Raw genomic sequence first — 17,370 nt, 5'->3', positions numbered from 1 at the left:
ATTCTAGCCAGAAGGGGAAAACTCCAACTAGCTTCAGCTGCAGACTACAGAATATTTGAGGCTGTGGTGCTCTCTAGTGCAGCCTCCTTAAACTGCAGCTCACGGTGCTCTAGGGAACTACTTGTAGGATCAGTGGGTTTGCTGCATAGTCACTCACAGCCCATCACACCAGTGAAGCATGAGAATTGGGTTTGTAGTGGGATGCTGCTGTTTCTTCACAAGACTACACCATTGGTATGCCTCATGCCTGGAGAATCTAGGAGCCTCCCTGGGGCAAGGGAAAGGGGAGATGTGGGGAGAATAGAACCCACAGAAGAAAGAATCTGGGCAGGGATGGGGATCCCAGATGGCTATCAGAGGAAGGAAACTCCAAAATAGTTAGAATGAGCTACCTGAAGTGTTTGCTTGTGTCTTTCTGAACATTAGCTGCTCCATCTCAAACCCCTGTATCTTTTCTGCTCACTGCCTAACCAGACACTCTCAGCCTCCCTACCTGACAGTTCTGCTGCATGCTTATTTGTTCACTACACAACAAACTAACAGCCCTGTGTTATAGTCCCATACAAGAGAGCATTGCCAAACTTCTACACACACATTCACTAACAAGCCCAGCACCCCACTGATTGACCCTTTTATGAGATAATGGGTCCAGCTTCACCTGGAACTCATTCAGGTCTCTTCCCAGGTGAGGAAAATTGGCATAGCCACATGACAGGTGTGTCATGGGGTTAACTCAGGCCAAACCTGGAGATAAAAGAGAAGGAGGCCACTAGAAAAGCAAAAGACAGTAAGATTTTCTCAGTTTGGAAGAAAAAGAATAGAGTGGAAAGTGTTAGGTACAGCCTACCAGAGAGGCAAGGAGAGTGAGGTGATGCTTTCATTGGACCGACTTTGGCTAGTGAAAGAGACAAGTTTTTGATCTTACACAGAGCTTGAAAGGGGACAATGTGGAGAAGCTGAGTGAGGGTTGCAGGTGACCTGAATTATCAGCATAGACCCACAAGGAGATCTATGGGGCTCCTGATTTAAGGGGTAGAAGCTGATCAGAATTATCTTACATAGACACTAGATGGAGATCTGTGGGTTCCCTCAACCCCTGTGAACAGGGGGCTGGACTTGTTAGAAGAGAAAATTGATTTGTTGCAATAGATAAATAAATTATTCCCACAAAATTAGGGGGGAGAAGGACTCTTGATTTTAAGTGCTCTGGTCTGGTGGTGAGATTTGACAAGCCCCAGAGGGAACTGGGGGTAGTGTGCCTGCAGGGTCCTGTTTGGTCACCACGGGGTGCACTGATGGCTCCCTGTTACAGACTGCATTAGCCTCCTCCTAGAGATGGGGAAGTGGAGGAGCAGTGAGGCAATGTTTCAACCACTTTCACTTTTAATTCAGAGCTATTACTGTGGCCACTTAGGTGGAGATGGAGTAACACCGGCTGGGAACAAGAGCCTCTGCAGGTTGCATCACTGGGAGCGGTCCCGATGGCCATGGACCACACGTGAGTTACATGGGCTGTATTTGGCCTGGTTTTGGCTGTCCCTGGACTATAGCCATCCTGACTTGCTTGTTTATGTCAATCTGAGGGACTGTGACACGGAGGTAGGGGCTCTTTGGGGTCAAGTTTGTCTTTGGCTGTGAGGAATTAGGAAAACTGAGGGAAGAGCAAGGCTCTAGGAAGGTCTGTGATACTCTGTGCGGCCAGTCAACTCTCTCCTTGCAACTGGGATTGTCTTAGTCAGCTGGTGCGAAGAGCGGGTGCAGAACTAGATGCAAACTCAGCAGAGGGAACCTCAATCTGCCTCACTTCGGTGACCCATCTCCCTGCATCCATGACCATAAGTAGCAAAGAGTCCTGTTCTGGTCCTGCGGGGTGGACTGAGGGGGACTAACAGGCCTTTTCCAGCTGACCTCTGTGAGCCCATGATGGGAAAGAGTCCAGGGCCCCAGATGAAATTGCTCCTGGTGTCAATGTTCCCTTTCTTCAAATACAGCCCTGCAGCAGAAATCCCTCTGACAGCTGCAGCCAAGTTATCTATCGGCCAGAAACACTGACCAGCCTGCTCCTGCCCTGGCTCCATTTCCTCTTAGTGGAGCCCCCAGGGAGAGCCGCTCTACCTCTGGAACAGGTCCAGATGGTGCCCCGGCTCCCTCCTTTCACCTGCATGCTGTCCTGCCCAGCCTGTGTCTCCTCTCTGAGTGGCTAAAAGAAATCAGTGCTGGTTGTTTCTCCAGGTCAATGCCTGTGATTTCTCTCCTGAAGGCCAGCTCCTCCTGCCCAGCTCTGATGACCGCAGACTCTTCCTTTGGAACTGTGAAAGCGGAAAGCTGCTCTGTAAAGCTAGAGGCGATGAAGGTATTGAGTGTGCCAGCACAGTCCCGTGCCAGCACTATGGAGGCAGCGGGGCTAGTGCCTGAAGTCAGGAACACGTATGGTCCAGTACTGCCTCTGGCCTGCACTCCCTCTGTGTCTCTCAGGGCCTGTCCATATTAGGACTATCAGTGGTATTAAAAGGGGTACTACTGAGGGACAGTACTGTAGTCCCCCTTTACCGACTTATTGCCCATGATGAAAGTAAGGATTATTATTAGGAGGTGGTCAAGGGGTTGACCAGGCCCACGGAACAAATGATCCTGGCTTCCCAAAACAAAATGCTAATGTGAGTGCACAGCACTGGAGTGGGGTCCGTTTGCGCTGGAATCAGAGATGTCAGGCCACACGCTGTGCTGGCGGTATACATTCCGCATCACCCATCCTACGACTTTAGAGGGAAGACGTAAAGGGCTCTCCATCCACGGGTCTTTTCCTTTGCTTTCTACTCTTCCCTTGCTTTGATTTTTTTTTTTTTTGGTTAAAGATGCAATGGCTTGGCTGTCGACTGCAGCCTGACCTGCCAGGCACCTGTGAAATTTAACATCTCAGGAGTACAAATGGACTAGCCCAGGGTGTCTCCACTGGGGCCTACAGAAAGAATTCACCAGGGCTGGAGTGCTGCATCTTCCTTTGGATGAAACGGAGCAGTTTGTAGCCATGGTCCCACTGAATACCACGTGCAGCCTGCAGAGATTTCAGGTTGGACAGGTCACTGAGTGGATTGAGATGCAGCATTTCGTGCTGGGACTGGTAGTCTCCAAGTCCACTCTTCATTTTAAAGATGAGCCTGTGCCATCTGTGTACAGCACTGTGGGCCCCCTGGACTAAGAGATGCACCCCTTGAGCTATACCCCTCTTTCTACATCCCCCCCCCCCCCCCTCCACACACACACACAGGGCCAGTGAAAGACTGCAGGTTGGCACCTGACTCCACCCTCTTTGCTTTACACGACTGCATGGTCAAGTGGGGGGAACTGCGACTGCTGAATGCCTCCACCTACTGAAAGGTGTGTGAGCAACAGAGCCAGGGCTGCCAGCTTCAGACAGGGACAGCGATGTTCAAAGGCTACAGCAAAAAGGCAGGGGGCTGGTCTGATAAGAGCACAAAGCCTATGGGCCCAGGCGCTCAGAACCCTGACTTCAGTGAGAGTTGCCAGTGTGTAATTAAGGTCCTGCCCTCCAGGCTGCTGAGGGTTACAAAGGATGCCTAGGTAGAACAGGGGCGTGTGGGAAGGGAATCTTTCAAGGAAGGGGGAGAGCCCTGCTAGGGAGATGGGAAGAGGGCTTCTCCCTGCGAAAGTGTTTTGAAAACACTTCCAAAGCCAAAGGCAAAACGCAAGGATGTTCTCCAGCATGATCTCTGAGCCAGGATTACATGGCAGCCCTGCCAGGGAGGCTGAGCAGAGCCAAGAGAGGAAGAAGACAGGCTGGGGAATCCTTCCATCCATGTGAACACACGTGTTCGTCAGGACAGAGAAATCTGGAAAGCAAAGCCCTAGGTCAGCTGGAGGTGGGTCTGCTCAGATGCACTCCATTACCAGACAGCGAGGGCACACAGCTGCCCCACGTGCTGTAGGGCTTTAGATTTCACATGGCATTAACGTGGTTAATTAACACAACACAGTCAAGCTAATACAGATGTCAGTTAGCAGCCTCTACTGTGTCCCTGTGCTAGGGCCATTCACAGCCCCTTCTCTTTATTAATGTGACACTGCCTGGTTTTACATTTCACACACTGTTACCCACTCCGCATTTTCCAGGTCACTGCAGGAGTGGGGAGACTATGCTTCAGCTCTGATTCTAAGCAGTGTGTGTCAAGGGCCTGGGCCCACATAGCTTTCCTGTGGGAGGTTCAGGTAAAGCAGGCATTCCTGCTGACTCGGAGAGTCCTGTGTTCCATGTATGTTTAATACCCAAAAGCCCAGGAAGATGCTTCCTTTTTTGGCAAATGGTGTTGGTAGTGAGCACTCTTTTCTGTGCCCAAGGAAGGAAACAGTATCTTCCTGCCCCTTCAATTCAAAGCATTAATAATGTCTTCTGGTGATTTAAATGGCTGCTTAATGCACTGAAAGCTAACGTAAGGCTGATTCAATGCTCTAGTCTCTTCCCCATGGGCTAAATTGGGAGATAGTTGAGTAAGGACTGGGTGATTAGCCAGTTAACAAAGGAATTCATCTTGTCATCTGGGAAGGGTAAAGAGGCAGAGAGAGGAAAAAGATGGGTAAAGAAACCCAGGATCTCAGAGTTGAGAGCTCTTCCTCCCCTCTCCACCCCCATTGGCTTGTACCTAGGAAGTGGGTTGAAGCTTGGGTGAATTGACACTGAGGACACAATTGTACAAGCCCTCTAAACAAAGCACACTGTGCTGAACCCATGCAGGATTGTGAGGATGGCTTGTAAAATGAGACATGATGTACAAAAATGCATCCTGTGACACCCCTCAATGGATACAGAAACTCTCATGAGATCCAACACTGATTGCACTGCATTATTATTTAAATACATTGAAAGATTTCAAGCTGCTATCACAGCTGCAGTGAACCCATCCAATATCAGCTGCTGCTCTTTGCCCTTGCTCTGCAGAACTCTCTATGGGAGAAAAATAAAGCATTTTAGGAAAGCAAGCTTTCCTCTTGGGCCTCTTTAACTGGCTCTCTGTTTTACAGGTGAAAGTGTAGGATTGCAAAACTGGGAAGTGCCTAGAGTCTTTAGAGGTAATGTTTATGCCTTTAGCTCAGCCAGCTTTCAACTACCCCTTCGGATTTCATACAAGCACATGCAGCCTTCGTTATGTAAGTAACGTCTTCAGAAAACCCAGCAGCAGGAAGTAGCCTTGGGGATTCTTTAGTCAATCTGAAGCCAATGGCCAAGCCCATTGTTACAGGGCAGGGTGGTGTAACCATGTGTTGTTGCTCACGGAGGTCTCAAAACCAAGATCCTGACAAACTTTGGCCAATGCAATCACCTGCCACTTTTCCCTTGTAGAGATCTGGGGCCAGAGTACCGCCCCTATTCAAAACTGAGTAGTTACACTGTCACCCTGCATTGGTCCTGAAGTTCAAGCTGGAGGAGATATTCTACCCTTCCCATTCCACCATCTGTAATGTTATTGTGCTATTAAACTGCTGCATGTTTCACCGCAAAGGCTGCGGCTATAATGCCTCATTTAGTGGTTTGGGACAGAAAACATTACAGAAATGAAGCATCACTAATGGTGTGTGTGTATATATAGAAACGAATCAGAACTGGTGATTTGTACACAAGGCAGCCCTAAGCTGACATAGCACTTCAGCCAAGGACTCCTATTTGTCTGTAAAAGCAGGACAACCCTGTAGGCATTATGCCATGGAAACCCCAAGTAGCACCCACTGGGGCCCTGCTGAGGGCCCCTACGTGACCGGACTTTGTCAGGAAATAGGAAAGTATCCGTGGACCAGAAATGAGTCTTGATGGGCAGGTGATGCTGGATTGAGCCTCTCACTGCACCATCACCCCAGCAGTCTCTCTTACTCAGCAGAGCTGTTGGCCAAGATTATATCAACGGGGAAGACAAACATGGAGAATGCAAGGGCCAAATCAGTGTTTTGATTGGGAAAGGGGCTGGATCAAACAAGATCAGCACTAGGAAATAACTGCTCTTCAACTGATTACCAAGGGGACTGTGTAAGCATGCTGCCGCCCCTTTGCTAGCAACAGCAGGGTGCTAAATGCCTGGCCTGCAGGTAGCATAGCCCTGTGGGGCAGCAAGAACACGTTGTTGCCCAACTGATCACAGTTCCTGACTCCAGGATGATCCCTAACAACTGGCATTCCCAGATTCCACTGATCCTCCTTGCTTGGAAAGGTTAGGCCACTAATCCAGGCCCTTCCCCTCTCCTAGATGGAATGAAATACAGGTTTAAAAGGGCCCTGCTGAAAACGCTGCTACTCTTATGAAATTAAACCGTGTACCCATAGACACGTGTTGCTAAGACACCATGTGCCGGACAAAATGAACCTGAGACCAATGGTAACACTGCTGTAAGAAAGATGAAGCAGATACCATGAAAGACTAATTGGCGTGGCTCTTTAGCCCGTCCATAAATATGGCTTTCACAAGTCTAGGTACTGAGAAGGGAGCCTGATCATATCCAAAGCACGGTTGATACTTAGGCATAACAGCATGGACTATTCAAACAAACATTATCAGTAAGACAGTATGCTACTCCTTGTTATGGGTGCAGGCTATTATGACAATGGCCTGTGGGATGATGCCTACTGTCTACTGGAGAAGGGAATTGCCAAACATACCTTGAAAGTTATGTGCATCATAAAAACCAAGCTCTCCCTGTTACTGTGATGTTGTACATACTAGTGGAAAGGCCTCATTGCTCTCTTCAAGGATGCAGCTGAAAGCACTGTACAAAAATCCTGTGGCTGAAGTCTCATTCACTAGCAGTGAAGGCCACAAGTCTTAGATGCAGCAGGTACTGCGAACCAGCAAAGGGACTGAAAGGAGCCTGCAGGCACGAACAGGTCGCATAAGTAAGGGACGGTAGTTTTCAGAGCCATCTGCATGCACACAGTTTTTTGGTCTCCTTGGAGACAAGTGTACCTGCTAACCCATAAGGTCTGTAAATTAAAGCGTTACATGGAGAAAGTGGCTGTAGTGATTGCTGTGTAATATCAGGCATAGATAACTCAAGATGCTGCTGAGGGGACAGTGCAGAAAGCTCAACCCAGACCACCATACCTTCACAGGACAGAAACACAAAATAGGGGTAAGTTCTGCATAGCCAAGAGCAGTATTGGCAATTTGCCAGGGAAAAAAAAGGAGCTCTCTGTGCTTGTAACAGAGTTTCTTGGGAGCTATAAGTCCACAGCATGCATGCAGTGTGCTCTCAATTTCATTTCAGAGGGAGGCCAATCCTCTGAAATCAAGAGTAAGGCTGCAGTAAGCCTTCCAGCCACACCTGCACGTGCTGAAAGTGAGGTGAATCCCCAATGTAATAGCCTAGGCATTACTAATAATGCTAGTAATTTTTTAAGCATGAATTATGTGCCAGATGGTTTAGAATGATAGAGATATCACCATCAATGGCTGTATAGACATTTTCACTGGATATATTGGGGTTCATTTGAGCAATAACAATAAGGATCTCCAGCTGCACACTCACTGTGTAAAATAGGTCTCTGGCAAAAAAGGCAGAGAGAAGGAATCTCACTATACCAATCTAATTTACCTGTACAATTATCAGATCCTGCAGTGATTGATACTAGAGAAAATCTTAAAATAAGAAAGACTCTCAAGCTACTACACACACTAATTCACTTTGAGAATTCAGAAGCTAACTACTTCTGCCCCGGAACTTAAAATCTTAGTGGATTCAGATATTTGCAAAGACTCATGTTTGCCTAAAACATTAGTATGTTCTTTATAGAGGACACTACAGAAAAGTATTCTAAACAGAGTTTTATAATGCAAATGCTGACAGAAGTTAACTTTGGCATCTTCAAAGCTACACTAGAATAAGGCTTCAATGATTTCTAACTGGGTAGTTTCCCTCCATACAGTGTTATCATGAGTGCTGAACCAAATCCATACCATGACACAAGTATCTACATCTGTCAATTGCCAAACAACTTGATGTTTAATGAGAAAAAAGCTAGCCAGTAAAATGACAGATCCTTAGTATGCAACAGGTTTATGCCTTAACAGCAAACTTCCGGACAGGGTACAGGCGCTCTTTTCGCTGCTGTTTTTTGGTCTTCAAACTTTCTTCATATTTATTTAATCTGCGGCGCATGGCACGAGTCTTCTTTGGCCGTAGATCAAGAGGCTTGTACTTTTTGCCCTGTTTGCAGAAAAATAAAAAATGAGCCTCAAAAGTGATTGTGGCTTTTTTAAAACACACTATTGAACAGTGTGGATGTAGTGGTATGGATAATCTGCAACAGGTCGAGTTGTACACAATTACTTAGAGTAGTATTGCCTGTTGGTACTGCCTGGGCTAAAAGTTCCCTATGCTGTCCAGTCAGTATGACCAAGCTCTATTCTGGTGAGAGTTCTTTCTCCCTGCCCATTAATCTTTAGCCTCTCTGCTGATGGTACCAACAAAGGAACCCCACCTCTACTTGTGATATGTACTTTCTCCACTAGGAAATGGATTTAGACTACTCAACAGCTGTGAGAATACCAATCAGTCTCTACCAGCCAAATTGCAGCCTAAAGATGGGTGATTCCTGATTTTATTAACCCTATGAGCCTGCAAGCACCTCTGGAAATATTCACTTGGTCACCCTGCTCTAGATAATCCTGGTCTACAGCAAAACATCTAGCCCATAAGAAATAACACCCTGCCTGAGGGGAAAAAACTATTCCAGTGTCCTCAGTGACTTGGATCCTTCAAGACTGCCAATCTTTATGAAAGTATTTTCCAAGAGAGAACTTACTCTAATTTGTACACCTGTGCCTACTGGAAAGCGCACAAAGCCAGATAACAGAGTTACATGCTATCCAATAGAAGAATCCTTTAGCAAGAACCGATTCACACTGCATCTACCAAATTCAGAGCAGTGCTGGGTGTTAGTCTTGCAACAAAGAATATTTTGAGAAGGGACCATTATAACATGAGATTAATCTTGCACTTTTCCCAGGATTAGAACATTTGAAACAAAATATCATTTGCAGAATAAAATTAATTCTTGCAACTGGTTGGGTCTTCCTTCCCCTCCCCCCTCCAACACAACCCTATCCATGTGTTTGAAAATAGCCAGAAAGGAATGTAGGCTAGGACCTTACATAAAGAACCAACTTTGGACTTACTTTGTAAAACTTCCTTAGGTTCTCTTTCTGAGTCTGGTTGATGACAGTCAGCACTCTGGCAATGGATTTGCGGACAACACGGCTGCACAGAGTAAAGATACGGATATCCAAACACAGTCAATAAAAGGCTTAAAACTAGCAAGTACTTTAGAAAATATGTAAGAGGGGCTGTATTTCCTGTATATTAACTGATATAATTCAGATAAGGACGGCACTACTTGAGAATTATTTCTTACTATAGTCAAGACATAGCAGTCAATTTAATCTATTGTAACCATTAGAGTCTTACCACCCTGGAGCGTCCCACTACCCAAACACTAAACCAACTCCATATACCTGGTCTAATCCACATTTGTTTTCTCCTCCCATGTTTCTCTTCCATGCTATCTGCTCCCAAGACAAGGATGGTATTGCTGTATCACATTTCTCAAATGTGCCATAGCAATGAAAAGCAGCCCCTCTACCTTGTGCAGAATATGCTACAGCAATATCAGCTGCAGAAGGGAGAATTATTTCTTACAGGAGGCTCAGCCTCTGCCCACACGGCGTAGCTCACAGCTGGGGCCGGAGCAGCTCTGAAGCACCGGCATGTAGCACAGCGCATCCCTGGGGCCAGGGGCCCTGGAGACTCCCCACCTCAAGGCAGCGCACGGCGAGAGGCAGGTGGGAGCTCGGGCAGGCCCAGTGCAGCTGCAGCTCCGCACCTGCTCCCCGACCCCCGGCGCAGCCTCCCGCCAGCACAGCCGGGACACGCGGGCGGCCTAAGAGGCGCGCGGAGCAGCATCCCCCGGGCTCGGACTCACATCTTGGACAGCTTGGAAGCGGCCCCACCGGTCACCTTGGCCACCCGCAGCTGGGACAGCTCCACCTTCAGGTCGTCCAACTGCTTCAGCAGCTCCTCCTTCTTCTTCCCGCGCAGGTCCCGGGCCTTGATCTTGGCCTGCCAGGGAGAGCGAGAGCGACCCTCAGACCCGGCCTGACTGCCCCGGGCCCGGCCCCTCGGCCAGCGGCCCCTCAGCCCCCGGCCTGGCCCGCCCCCCAGAGCCCAGCTCGGCTCTCCCCGAGCCTACCCCCTAAGAGCCCGGCCCGGCGCGGCCCCGGCTCCCCCGCGGAGAGTCTCCGCGGCCCCGGCTCCCCCATCCCGGCCTAGGCCAACAGGACCAGCCTCCCGGGGGCCCCGCTGCCCATCCCCCACTCCGGGGCCCCAGCCCCCCACGGATGGCTCCGGATTGCGGCTGCGAGGGGTCCCGGCCGCAAAAGCTCCTCACCATGTCGGCGACGGCTCGGAGCGAAAGGACGGAAGCCGCGCGAGGCAAGAATTAAAAAAACGCAAAGCGCCTGCCTGCCTGCCTGGGAGGGATCAACCAATCTGGCCTCACAGGCGGGGGGGGCGGCTCACTGCAACTTTCCTGTTTCCTCCCACGGCAGAGCAGCTCAATGGTACAGGCCACAGCAGGGAGTCTGCCCGACTGAGAGGGGTGGGGTAGGTTCCCTGGGGCTGCTTGCTCAGAGGGGGTCCATAATTAATGGCTTTCATTAATCTATATCCATGTAAGCAATCTTAGTGATTGCTGCCCTTATAAAAAACCAATCAATATAACAATTATGAGAGCGACCAAGTAATTATATTGCGTGAGGCCCCGATTCTGCAGTGGCTCTGCGTACAGGCTGGCCCAGGGCTTCAACAGGGCTCTGTATGCGTTCCTTGCATGATCAGGGCCTGTCCCTTATACTCAGATTGATCAGTGAGTATATAATGCAACAGGTAACAGTAGCTCTCAAGATACAGACTATTATCATGTACCAATAACTACTGCTCTGTAATATTCCATGTTATAACGACTGGCTTATAGACCTTATCACTAGAGAGTAAGACATTCACGCTGTCTGAGGATACCGTGCATGGCACTTGACCCATTGCAAAGACAATTAAAATGCTAAAATCCATGAACTTCATAGTGGTGTTAATGCTGCCCCATCTTAATGGGGCAAAGTCAACTTGACAATCATGCTTCTGTCTGAAAATGGTTTGCCTGTTGTTATTAGAGGGCCACCTAAGGCCTGAACCTGCTGTTGGATCCGTATGGGTAGACCATAGAGTCCTACCTGCACAGATCCAATTGCAGGTTTGGAGCTTTAGGCTGAGATCAGAGAAAAATCTGTGTTCTCAATTTGTATTTGTGCATTTGACAAAACCACTGTTTTCCCTAAATCCACACAAGCAGGGACCCGGGGACACCGCTTTGATTTTAACAGGCCTCGGTAGGGATGCAGGGTCCATCATGCACACTGAGCCCAGTGCAGGATTGGGCCTCAATAGGTCTCCTCTTCAGCTGTTTGTGTGAGTCTTTCTTGTGCAGGAGGGATCAGGCAGCCCCTGCTGCAGGCAGACTCCAGGTGCAGTTCTTCCTCTCCCCACGCGGTGGCGCGCCTGCCTCCCGCACAGCCCCCCTATCCGTATCTAGGCAGCCAGAGCCGTACCCGCTGTCTCAACCTACCCTGCCTGAGAGTGACGGGCGCTGCAGCCAGTCAGAGAGCGGAGTCCCGGCCTCGGCGAAGGCTGAGCCAATTAGGACATGGAAAAGGGCGGGGCAAGGCCGCCCCCAAACTAGTGTGAGGCGGCATCCGAGGCCGCGCTCCCCCCCCCCCCCCCAGCGCCGAGCGGCAGCGCTAGCAGCAGGAGCAGCGGCCGCGGAGCTGGCGGAGGCGGCGCGGATGGTGAGAGGAGCCGCCCGGCAGCGCCTGCCCCGCACCGGCCCGGCCTCCAGGTGAGGGGCTCGGGGGGAAGCGCGTCCGAAGCGTAAAGTCCCCAGGTCCCCTCCCCCCCGTGCCCCCCGGCCCGGGCCCCCCCGGTCCCCCCCTCATAGCCCCGGCCCCTCGTTCCTCCCGGCCCGACGCCCCCCCTCATAGCCCCGGCCCGGGCCCCCCGGTCCCCCCCTCATAGCTCCTGGCCCAGCCCCTCATAGCCCCCCCGCCCCGGGGCCCCCATGTTTCCCCCTCACGGCCCCCCCCCCCGGCCTGGCCTCTCATAGTCCCCTCGGTCTGGGGCCCCCAGGTTCCCCCCTCATATTCCCAGCCCCCCATACTCCCCAGTCTGCTCCTCATAGCCCCCCCCCGGCCTGGGGCCTCCCAGGTCCACCCCTCATACTTCCCGGGCTGGCCCCCCCGAACCCCTCTGCTGTGCCCTCCTGCCCTGGGGTCCCTGCCGGAGCCAGCCTGCCCCGGGGCTCCCCCTCTGTGTTCCTGCATTGCCCTGTGCAGTGCCCCCATCATGCCCGGTGTGCTGCACCCTGCTAGCTCCCCTTCCCCTGCCCCCCTGTATCCCTTCAGCTGTAAGCTTCTGGGGACGGGGCCCCTGGCTTGGAGCTGAGCCTGCTGTCGATGCCGATCTGGTTCTGAGCGGTGCCAGTGAGGTCAGGGTGGAAGTGAGGTACCCGGGGGTGTGAAGCCTGCTACCCCTTTGCCCTTGCTGGGGCTCGTTCCCCTGGCCCTCCAGGTCACTACCTTTTCTCTCTTTCTCACCTCCAGAACAACAGGCCTGGTGGAGAAGCCTTCTCGCAAACGGAAAACCAGGTAAGATGGTGATACCCTCCCCTCCTCCCTTTAGTTTAGTGGCGGTCAACACAGTGGATAGGCAAAACAGCGCTTCAGCCACCCCTCACCTTCCACACCCATGCCTCACTGCTCCCACAGACACTTCTGCGGAGCTTCCCGCTACAAGATCAGGCTCAGCCTGGGCATAAGTAGGAGTAAAGCTCATTGAAATCAAAGGGAGTTGTGTCCATAGTGTGTGTGCTGTCAGAAATGAACTGCTCTGTTACCCCAGGAGACCCTGGCTTTCCCCTACCAAGCAACACATCCATGACTTTCCTAGGGGAGGGTGCAGGGGATTGTAAAATGGTGTCAAAGCTGCAGACCAAGGTAGATCGTGCACTGTAGTACCTAATGCAGGTGATAGAAAAACACACACAGGAGAAAATAAGTCTGCTTGGGAAGATCTTGAGTATTTGAGAACCATGGAAGTGATTTGGAACACAACAGGGGCTTTCTCTCACCCCATACGTATATATCCCTGGATGGTGTCAATAGGGAGATGCTTTTGCTTGCACTCAGCATGCAAGTTTCTGTGTCTGTGTATTCAGCCAGAAGAGAAATGTCTGCAGATCCCTGCTGCTGCCTTTTTCTGTGCACGTAGTCACACAAATGTACCTTTTTTGAGGCTGGTCTTCCTTTGCTCTCAGGATTTAATTTCGGAGGAGAGGAAAGAGGATTTTGTTGTTTGTCTCTGGAATATTCTCCAGATTCTGTCTGGTTCGTGTGGGTTTCATGGTTTCTTTCACTCGATGGTTTCTGCTCTGACAGCCAGAGACTAAAAGTCTTAGTGTTTTGTAGGAGGGGAGGTTTAACAATTGGAAATGTACACAACAATCCAAATACTGAAATGCATGAGGTCCTTGTGTGTATTACTATTTTATTCCTGCAGTCTCTAGACTGGTCAGTATAGAGTGCATGATGCTGGTTTTTTTCCTTTTCATCTGCTAAATTGCATTAAAAGAGGCCACAAATATATTAGAATCCTAATGTTTTTTATGTAAGTAGCTGCTGTGGATGTTTGGAATGTCTTGTGTGATGGCAAGTAGCAGGGAAGGTAGTTTGTGCCACAGTGAATTGGAGGTGAGATTGTCTGTGAGACTCTCTCTCTACTAAGATGTGGTCTACTCTGTGGAAAAAGTTTAGGATCCCCTTTCTTTCTTAATCCCTCCCGAGTCTGCTGTTTATGCTTTGAACTCCTGCAGTGCTTCTGTGCCCTAAGGGCTATTAAAACAAATTCCGTTTTCATCAATTGATTGTTAGGATGACCTGAGCATATCCATGGGTTTTGTAGCTAGGCAGTACAGACTAACCTAGTCGGTTCAGCAAGGTTCACTTCCTTAATGTGTGGAGTGAGATTTGAGTGAGGAAGGGAGATGGAAAAGCTGCACATGTGTGTGGAGGACTTTATTCACAAACAAATTGAAATATTTATAAAGTTTTGTGTTGTGCATTGTTATCCCTTTCTCTCTCTCTCCCTGTTACTTATTGTAAGAATTGTGGTGACCAAGGGCTTGATCCTGAACACTTGATTCAGTTCAAATTCCATTGATCCAAGAGTCTGACTCTGATCTCTCACAATTGAGAACATAAAGTCACTCCACCAAATCTGTCAAGTTGCAGTGGTAAAAAGCTTCAGGGACTAGTTCTTATGTGAGCCTTATGCTTAGGACTTGTCTCCACTAAGAAATTGTAGAAAACATTCCCTAATGTAGTTACCATCATTTAGGTTCCACTGGTGGGAGCCCTTGAGTAGATGGGGAGCAGACAGCTGCTGGCATTCTGTAGGCCTGCTCCGCGCTGGGTTAGACAATATAATGATTAAAAGGTCAGTGTACCCAGGAACCCTGTCTGTACTGTCTCTCCTGCCATTTTTACTAGCAACAAAGCTGAAATGGTATTGGTGGTGGTGGGGAACTTTAGCAAAAATATCCTAGTGTAGACACAGCCACAGTGGGTTTACAGAAGCAGGTACTCTGGAGTGCATTTACTGACCTTACATGAACAGAGTTGCATAAGAGTTGTAACTTTCATTGCTCAGTCCATTGAACGAGTAAGCAATTAGGAACTTTAGCATCACACCTGGCTGTAGATTAGATGTGTGGAAAAAGACATTTAATTTTGATTGGAGATTAATCTGCCCATCCTGCCCCCACTCTTGAATGGTTTGGGGAGTCTGTGTAAGCCAAGCAGTATTTCATTTTAACTGTAATAAACATTGACTCACTTAATGACAAGCAAGAGCATCATTCTCCAGGAGTCAGGGCTGCCAAAACAATGCAGACAGGATACACAACTACAGCAGCCAGCTACTACGCTACAGAAAATGAGGATCTCTTTACAGAAACCACTTGTGAGGAAAGGAGAGTCTGAAAGTCTTGTCATCCCATTGTGTTACAGAGAAAACAACCTGATGTAATGTTGGTCTATTCAGCTGAATAAATAAACAGTAAACTGCTGGAATTCTACTGATGATCAGTTTTCAAACTTAATATGGGAAGCCTTCCTCCCTTCCCACACCTAGACAGCTAACTTGGTTAAGCTCTGACTGTAGAGGTGAGTGAAGGCAAGCTCACCATGTTAACGTTCCCAACACCTCACATGAAAGGTCAGATCTATACGGCAGCAATGATAAAAGTCTGTAGCAGTTGGAGGGAGAAATGGGTAACTTGTTTGAATTATGTTGTCTGTTTCTATGTTGCTATTATTTATAAAGCATGGAAAGTTTGCCAGCTGCTTTACAGACAAATAGGGAGACAGAGTCCCTGCACTAAGGGGTTTGCAACCTCTCTCAATTCTTTAAATAAAAAAAAAAAAAAGGGGGGGGGGGGGGGGGCGCTGAAAAACAGCACTGGAAAAATAACTCTTTGCCAGAGGGCTGTGCTATATAAATGTACCATTAAAATGCTAGGCACCTAAGAATGATAATCTCCATGCATACCAAACTGCAAATTATTGTCTTGCTAATCTTTTGACTACATTTGAAGAGTTGCTGCTTGAAAAATATTGTAGTCATAAAGGTAAGCAAATAAACATAGGGCACAGCTGGTGTAACTTGACTAGTATATAGCAGAGAGGTTGGCCTAGAATCAGCGTGTACACGGAGAGCATTGTGTCCGGATGCTATAGAGCGGGAGAATAAATCCTTCCATATTTCCCTGAAAGATGCAGCTCTCCTGTTCCACTGAGTAACAGGACAGACATTGTTTTGTTCTTTTTACCATTTGCAGGATACTTGTGTATAATGTAGATGCCATAAAAATGTGTCTGCCTTATTTTGTTATGCATTTGTGCAATGTCTAGCACAGTGGGGCCCTGGGTTATGATTGGGGGTCACTGCAGCACAATTTCTGTTCGTGCTGTACACCCCTTTTACACTGGTATAGCGCCACTGACTTTAATGGAGTTCTGACTTTCACTAGAGTGAAAGAGGAGAATTGTGATTTGTGCTCCATGTGTAGATCTGAATTTGATAACCTGGATTCATCATTTTGTTGGCTCATCTGCTGTTTATGCACAGGCACATGAGGCAATGGGAGAGGAGTTCCAATAGGAAACAGTCTGAAATCTCCTGAGGTGAGGATAGTTCTCAAATGTTTAAAATTAACCACTGTCTAATGTATTTTAAAATGAACAGTGTGGTAAAATTCAAGACTGTATTATGGAAGCATGTGTGTGTGGTGTGGCATTCTTCACAGTGCCCTAGAGAGCACTCTCCGATGGAAGGAAATCAGGGCTGTGCAGGCAAAACTCCTCCTATTCGCTTCTCTGGAAATCTTGTCTGAGTGACAGTAGCGGTCTCAGGCCTTGGGTCTGTAATATAGGTTACTTGCCATGAGTATGTAAACTCCATTTAAAACAGCCCACTCTGCTTCTCAGTCCTTAACCAGCACAAGGGGGCAGAATAAAGGAACAGTCTGAGTGTGTGCGGGAGCAGCACAGAGGGTCAAGCAGAGATCTGCTTTCCATAAAGTATGCTAATTAGTTACCTACGTAAACATTACCTAACTATTTACATGTGCTAAGGGAGCCCAGTAGAGTCCTGCAGTGGGACTCAGTCTGGTTCCCTGAGGATGTTGGGCAGAAAGGGAAGAATGTGATGCCAGAAAGCCTGGATGGAGCAACAGATATAGATGCTTCTTTTGAAGTCTTGTTAATTATTACTGTTATTGTAATAGAGCAAAGACCAGGCACTGAATTTCATGGTACAATTAAACCTTCCTTATGATTGCAGAAGCTGGAGCACAGGGATTTCCCTGCTAGGTGGTAAAGAATTGGTCTAGAAATGATTTCTGTAGTGGAGATTGAATCCCCAGGACACTGATGTACTCTGCACATGATTCTCATAGGTTAGTGGCTCTTATCTCAGACCTGGTGGGAGGCAGCAACCCAATCCGATGGCTCTCTTCAGCTTGTACTGTCTTCTTCTGTCTTAATGGAGTATGGTTCCAGTTGGAAGGCAGCCACCAACACCCTTGCTGAGAATGCTAACAAGATGTAGACTGATATGATTGCTGGCCTGAAGTGCCACTTGGGCTATCAAGGCAATAATCTAATTTGCTGTGAGTACATCTCCTAACTCTCTGAGTTGTATTAGCACCAT

The 17,370-nt window shown here is 48.6% G+C and overlaps 2 protein-coding genes and 1 long non-coding RNA gene across 9 annotated transcripts in view; 2 read left to right on the top strand and 1 right to left on the bottom strand.

Annotated features, from left to right (window-relative positions):
* The first annotated feature begins 787 nt into the window (after positions 1 to 787).
* Positions 788 to 5,773, top strand: LOC137148738 (uncharacterized). 2 transcript variants are annotated; one of them, XR_010918564.1, is made up of 4 exons: positions 788 to 868; positions 1,415 to 1,498; positions 2,233 to 2,353; positions 2,856 to 5,773. It is a non-coding gene; the product is annotated as an uncharacterized lncRNA (long non-coding RNA). The 2 variants fall into 2 exon arrangements; XR_010918565.1 differs by having other exon boundaries at positions 792 to 868; positions 1,393 to 1,498.
* A 2,197-nt stretch (positions 5,774 to 7,970) lies between these two features.
* RPL35 (ribosomal protein L35) lies at positions 7,971 to 10,596 on the bottom strand. The gene is made up of 4 exons (XM_067541705.1): positions 10,445 to 10,596; positions 9,980 to 10,116; positions 9,177 to 9,258; positions 7,971 to 8,205 (listed from the first exon to the last, which is right to left on the bottom strand). The coding sequence occupies exons 1-4, from the start codon at positions 10,445 to 10,447 to the stop codon at positions 8,056 to 8,058; spliced, it is 372 nt and encodes a 123-aa protein (XP_067397806.1). The 5' UTR covers positions 10,448 to 10,596; the 3' UTR covers positions 7,971 to 8,055.
* A 1,205-nt stretch (positions 10,597 to 11,801) lies between these two features.
* SCAI (suppressor of cancer cell invasion) overlaps positions 11,802 to 17,370 on the top strand; it is an 83,259-nt gene continuing 77,690 nt past the window's right edge. For all 6 annotated transcript variants that reach the window (XR_010918563.1, XR_010918562.1, XM_067541704.1 and 3 more), the window contains exons 1-2: positions 11,802 to 11,944; positions 12,705 to 12,749. Coding sequence is in view for 4 of the 6 variants with exons in the window: in XM_067541704.1 (XP_067397805.1) it covers positions 11,892 to 11,944; positions 12,705 to 12,749 (98 nt within the window). In the remaining 2 variants the exon portion in view is untranslated. The remainder of the gene's footprint in view (positions 11,945 to 12,704; positions 12,750 to 17,370) is intronic.

This window comes from Emydura macquarii, unplaced genomic scaffold (genome assembly GCF_026122565.2).
Source record: "Emydura macquarii macquarii isolate MOO-44397 ecotype Brisbane River unplaced genomic scaffold, CSIRO-AGI_Emac_v2 contig_691, whole genome shotgun sequence".
Lineage (NCBI taxonomy): Eukaryota > Metazoa > Chordata > Testudines > Chelidae > Emydura > Emydura macquarii.
The sequence above is the reverse complement of the archived record's forward strand: the minus strand, read 5'-3'. Positions and strand labels throughout refer to the sequence as shown.

Bases quoted from the DNA above. Each gene is read 5' to 3' on its own strand.
- RPL35 (XM_067541705.1), bottom strand. The intron at 9,259-9,979 runs GTGAGTCCGAGC...TACTCTGTGCAG, and splicing joins GCTTCCAAGCTGTCCAAGAT to CCGTGTTGTCCGCAAATCCA. The intron at 8,206-9,176 runs GTAAGTCCAAAG...TTCTGCAAACAG, and splicing joins ACCTAAGGAAGTTTTACAAA to GGCAAAAAGTACAAGCCTCT.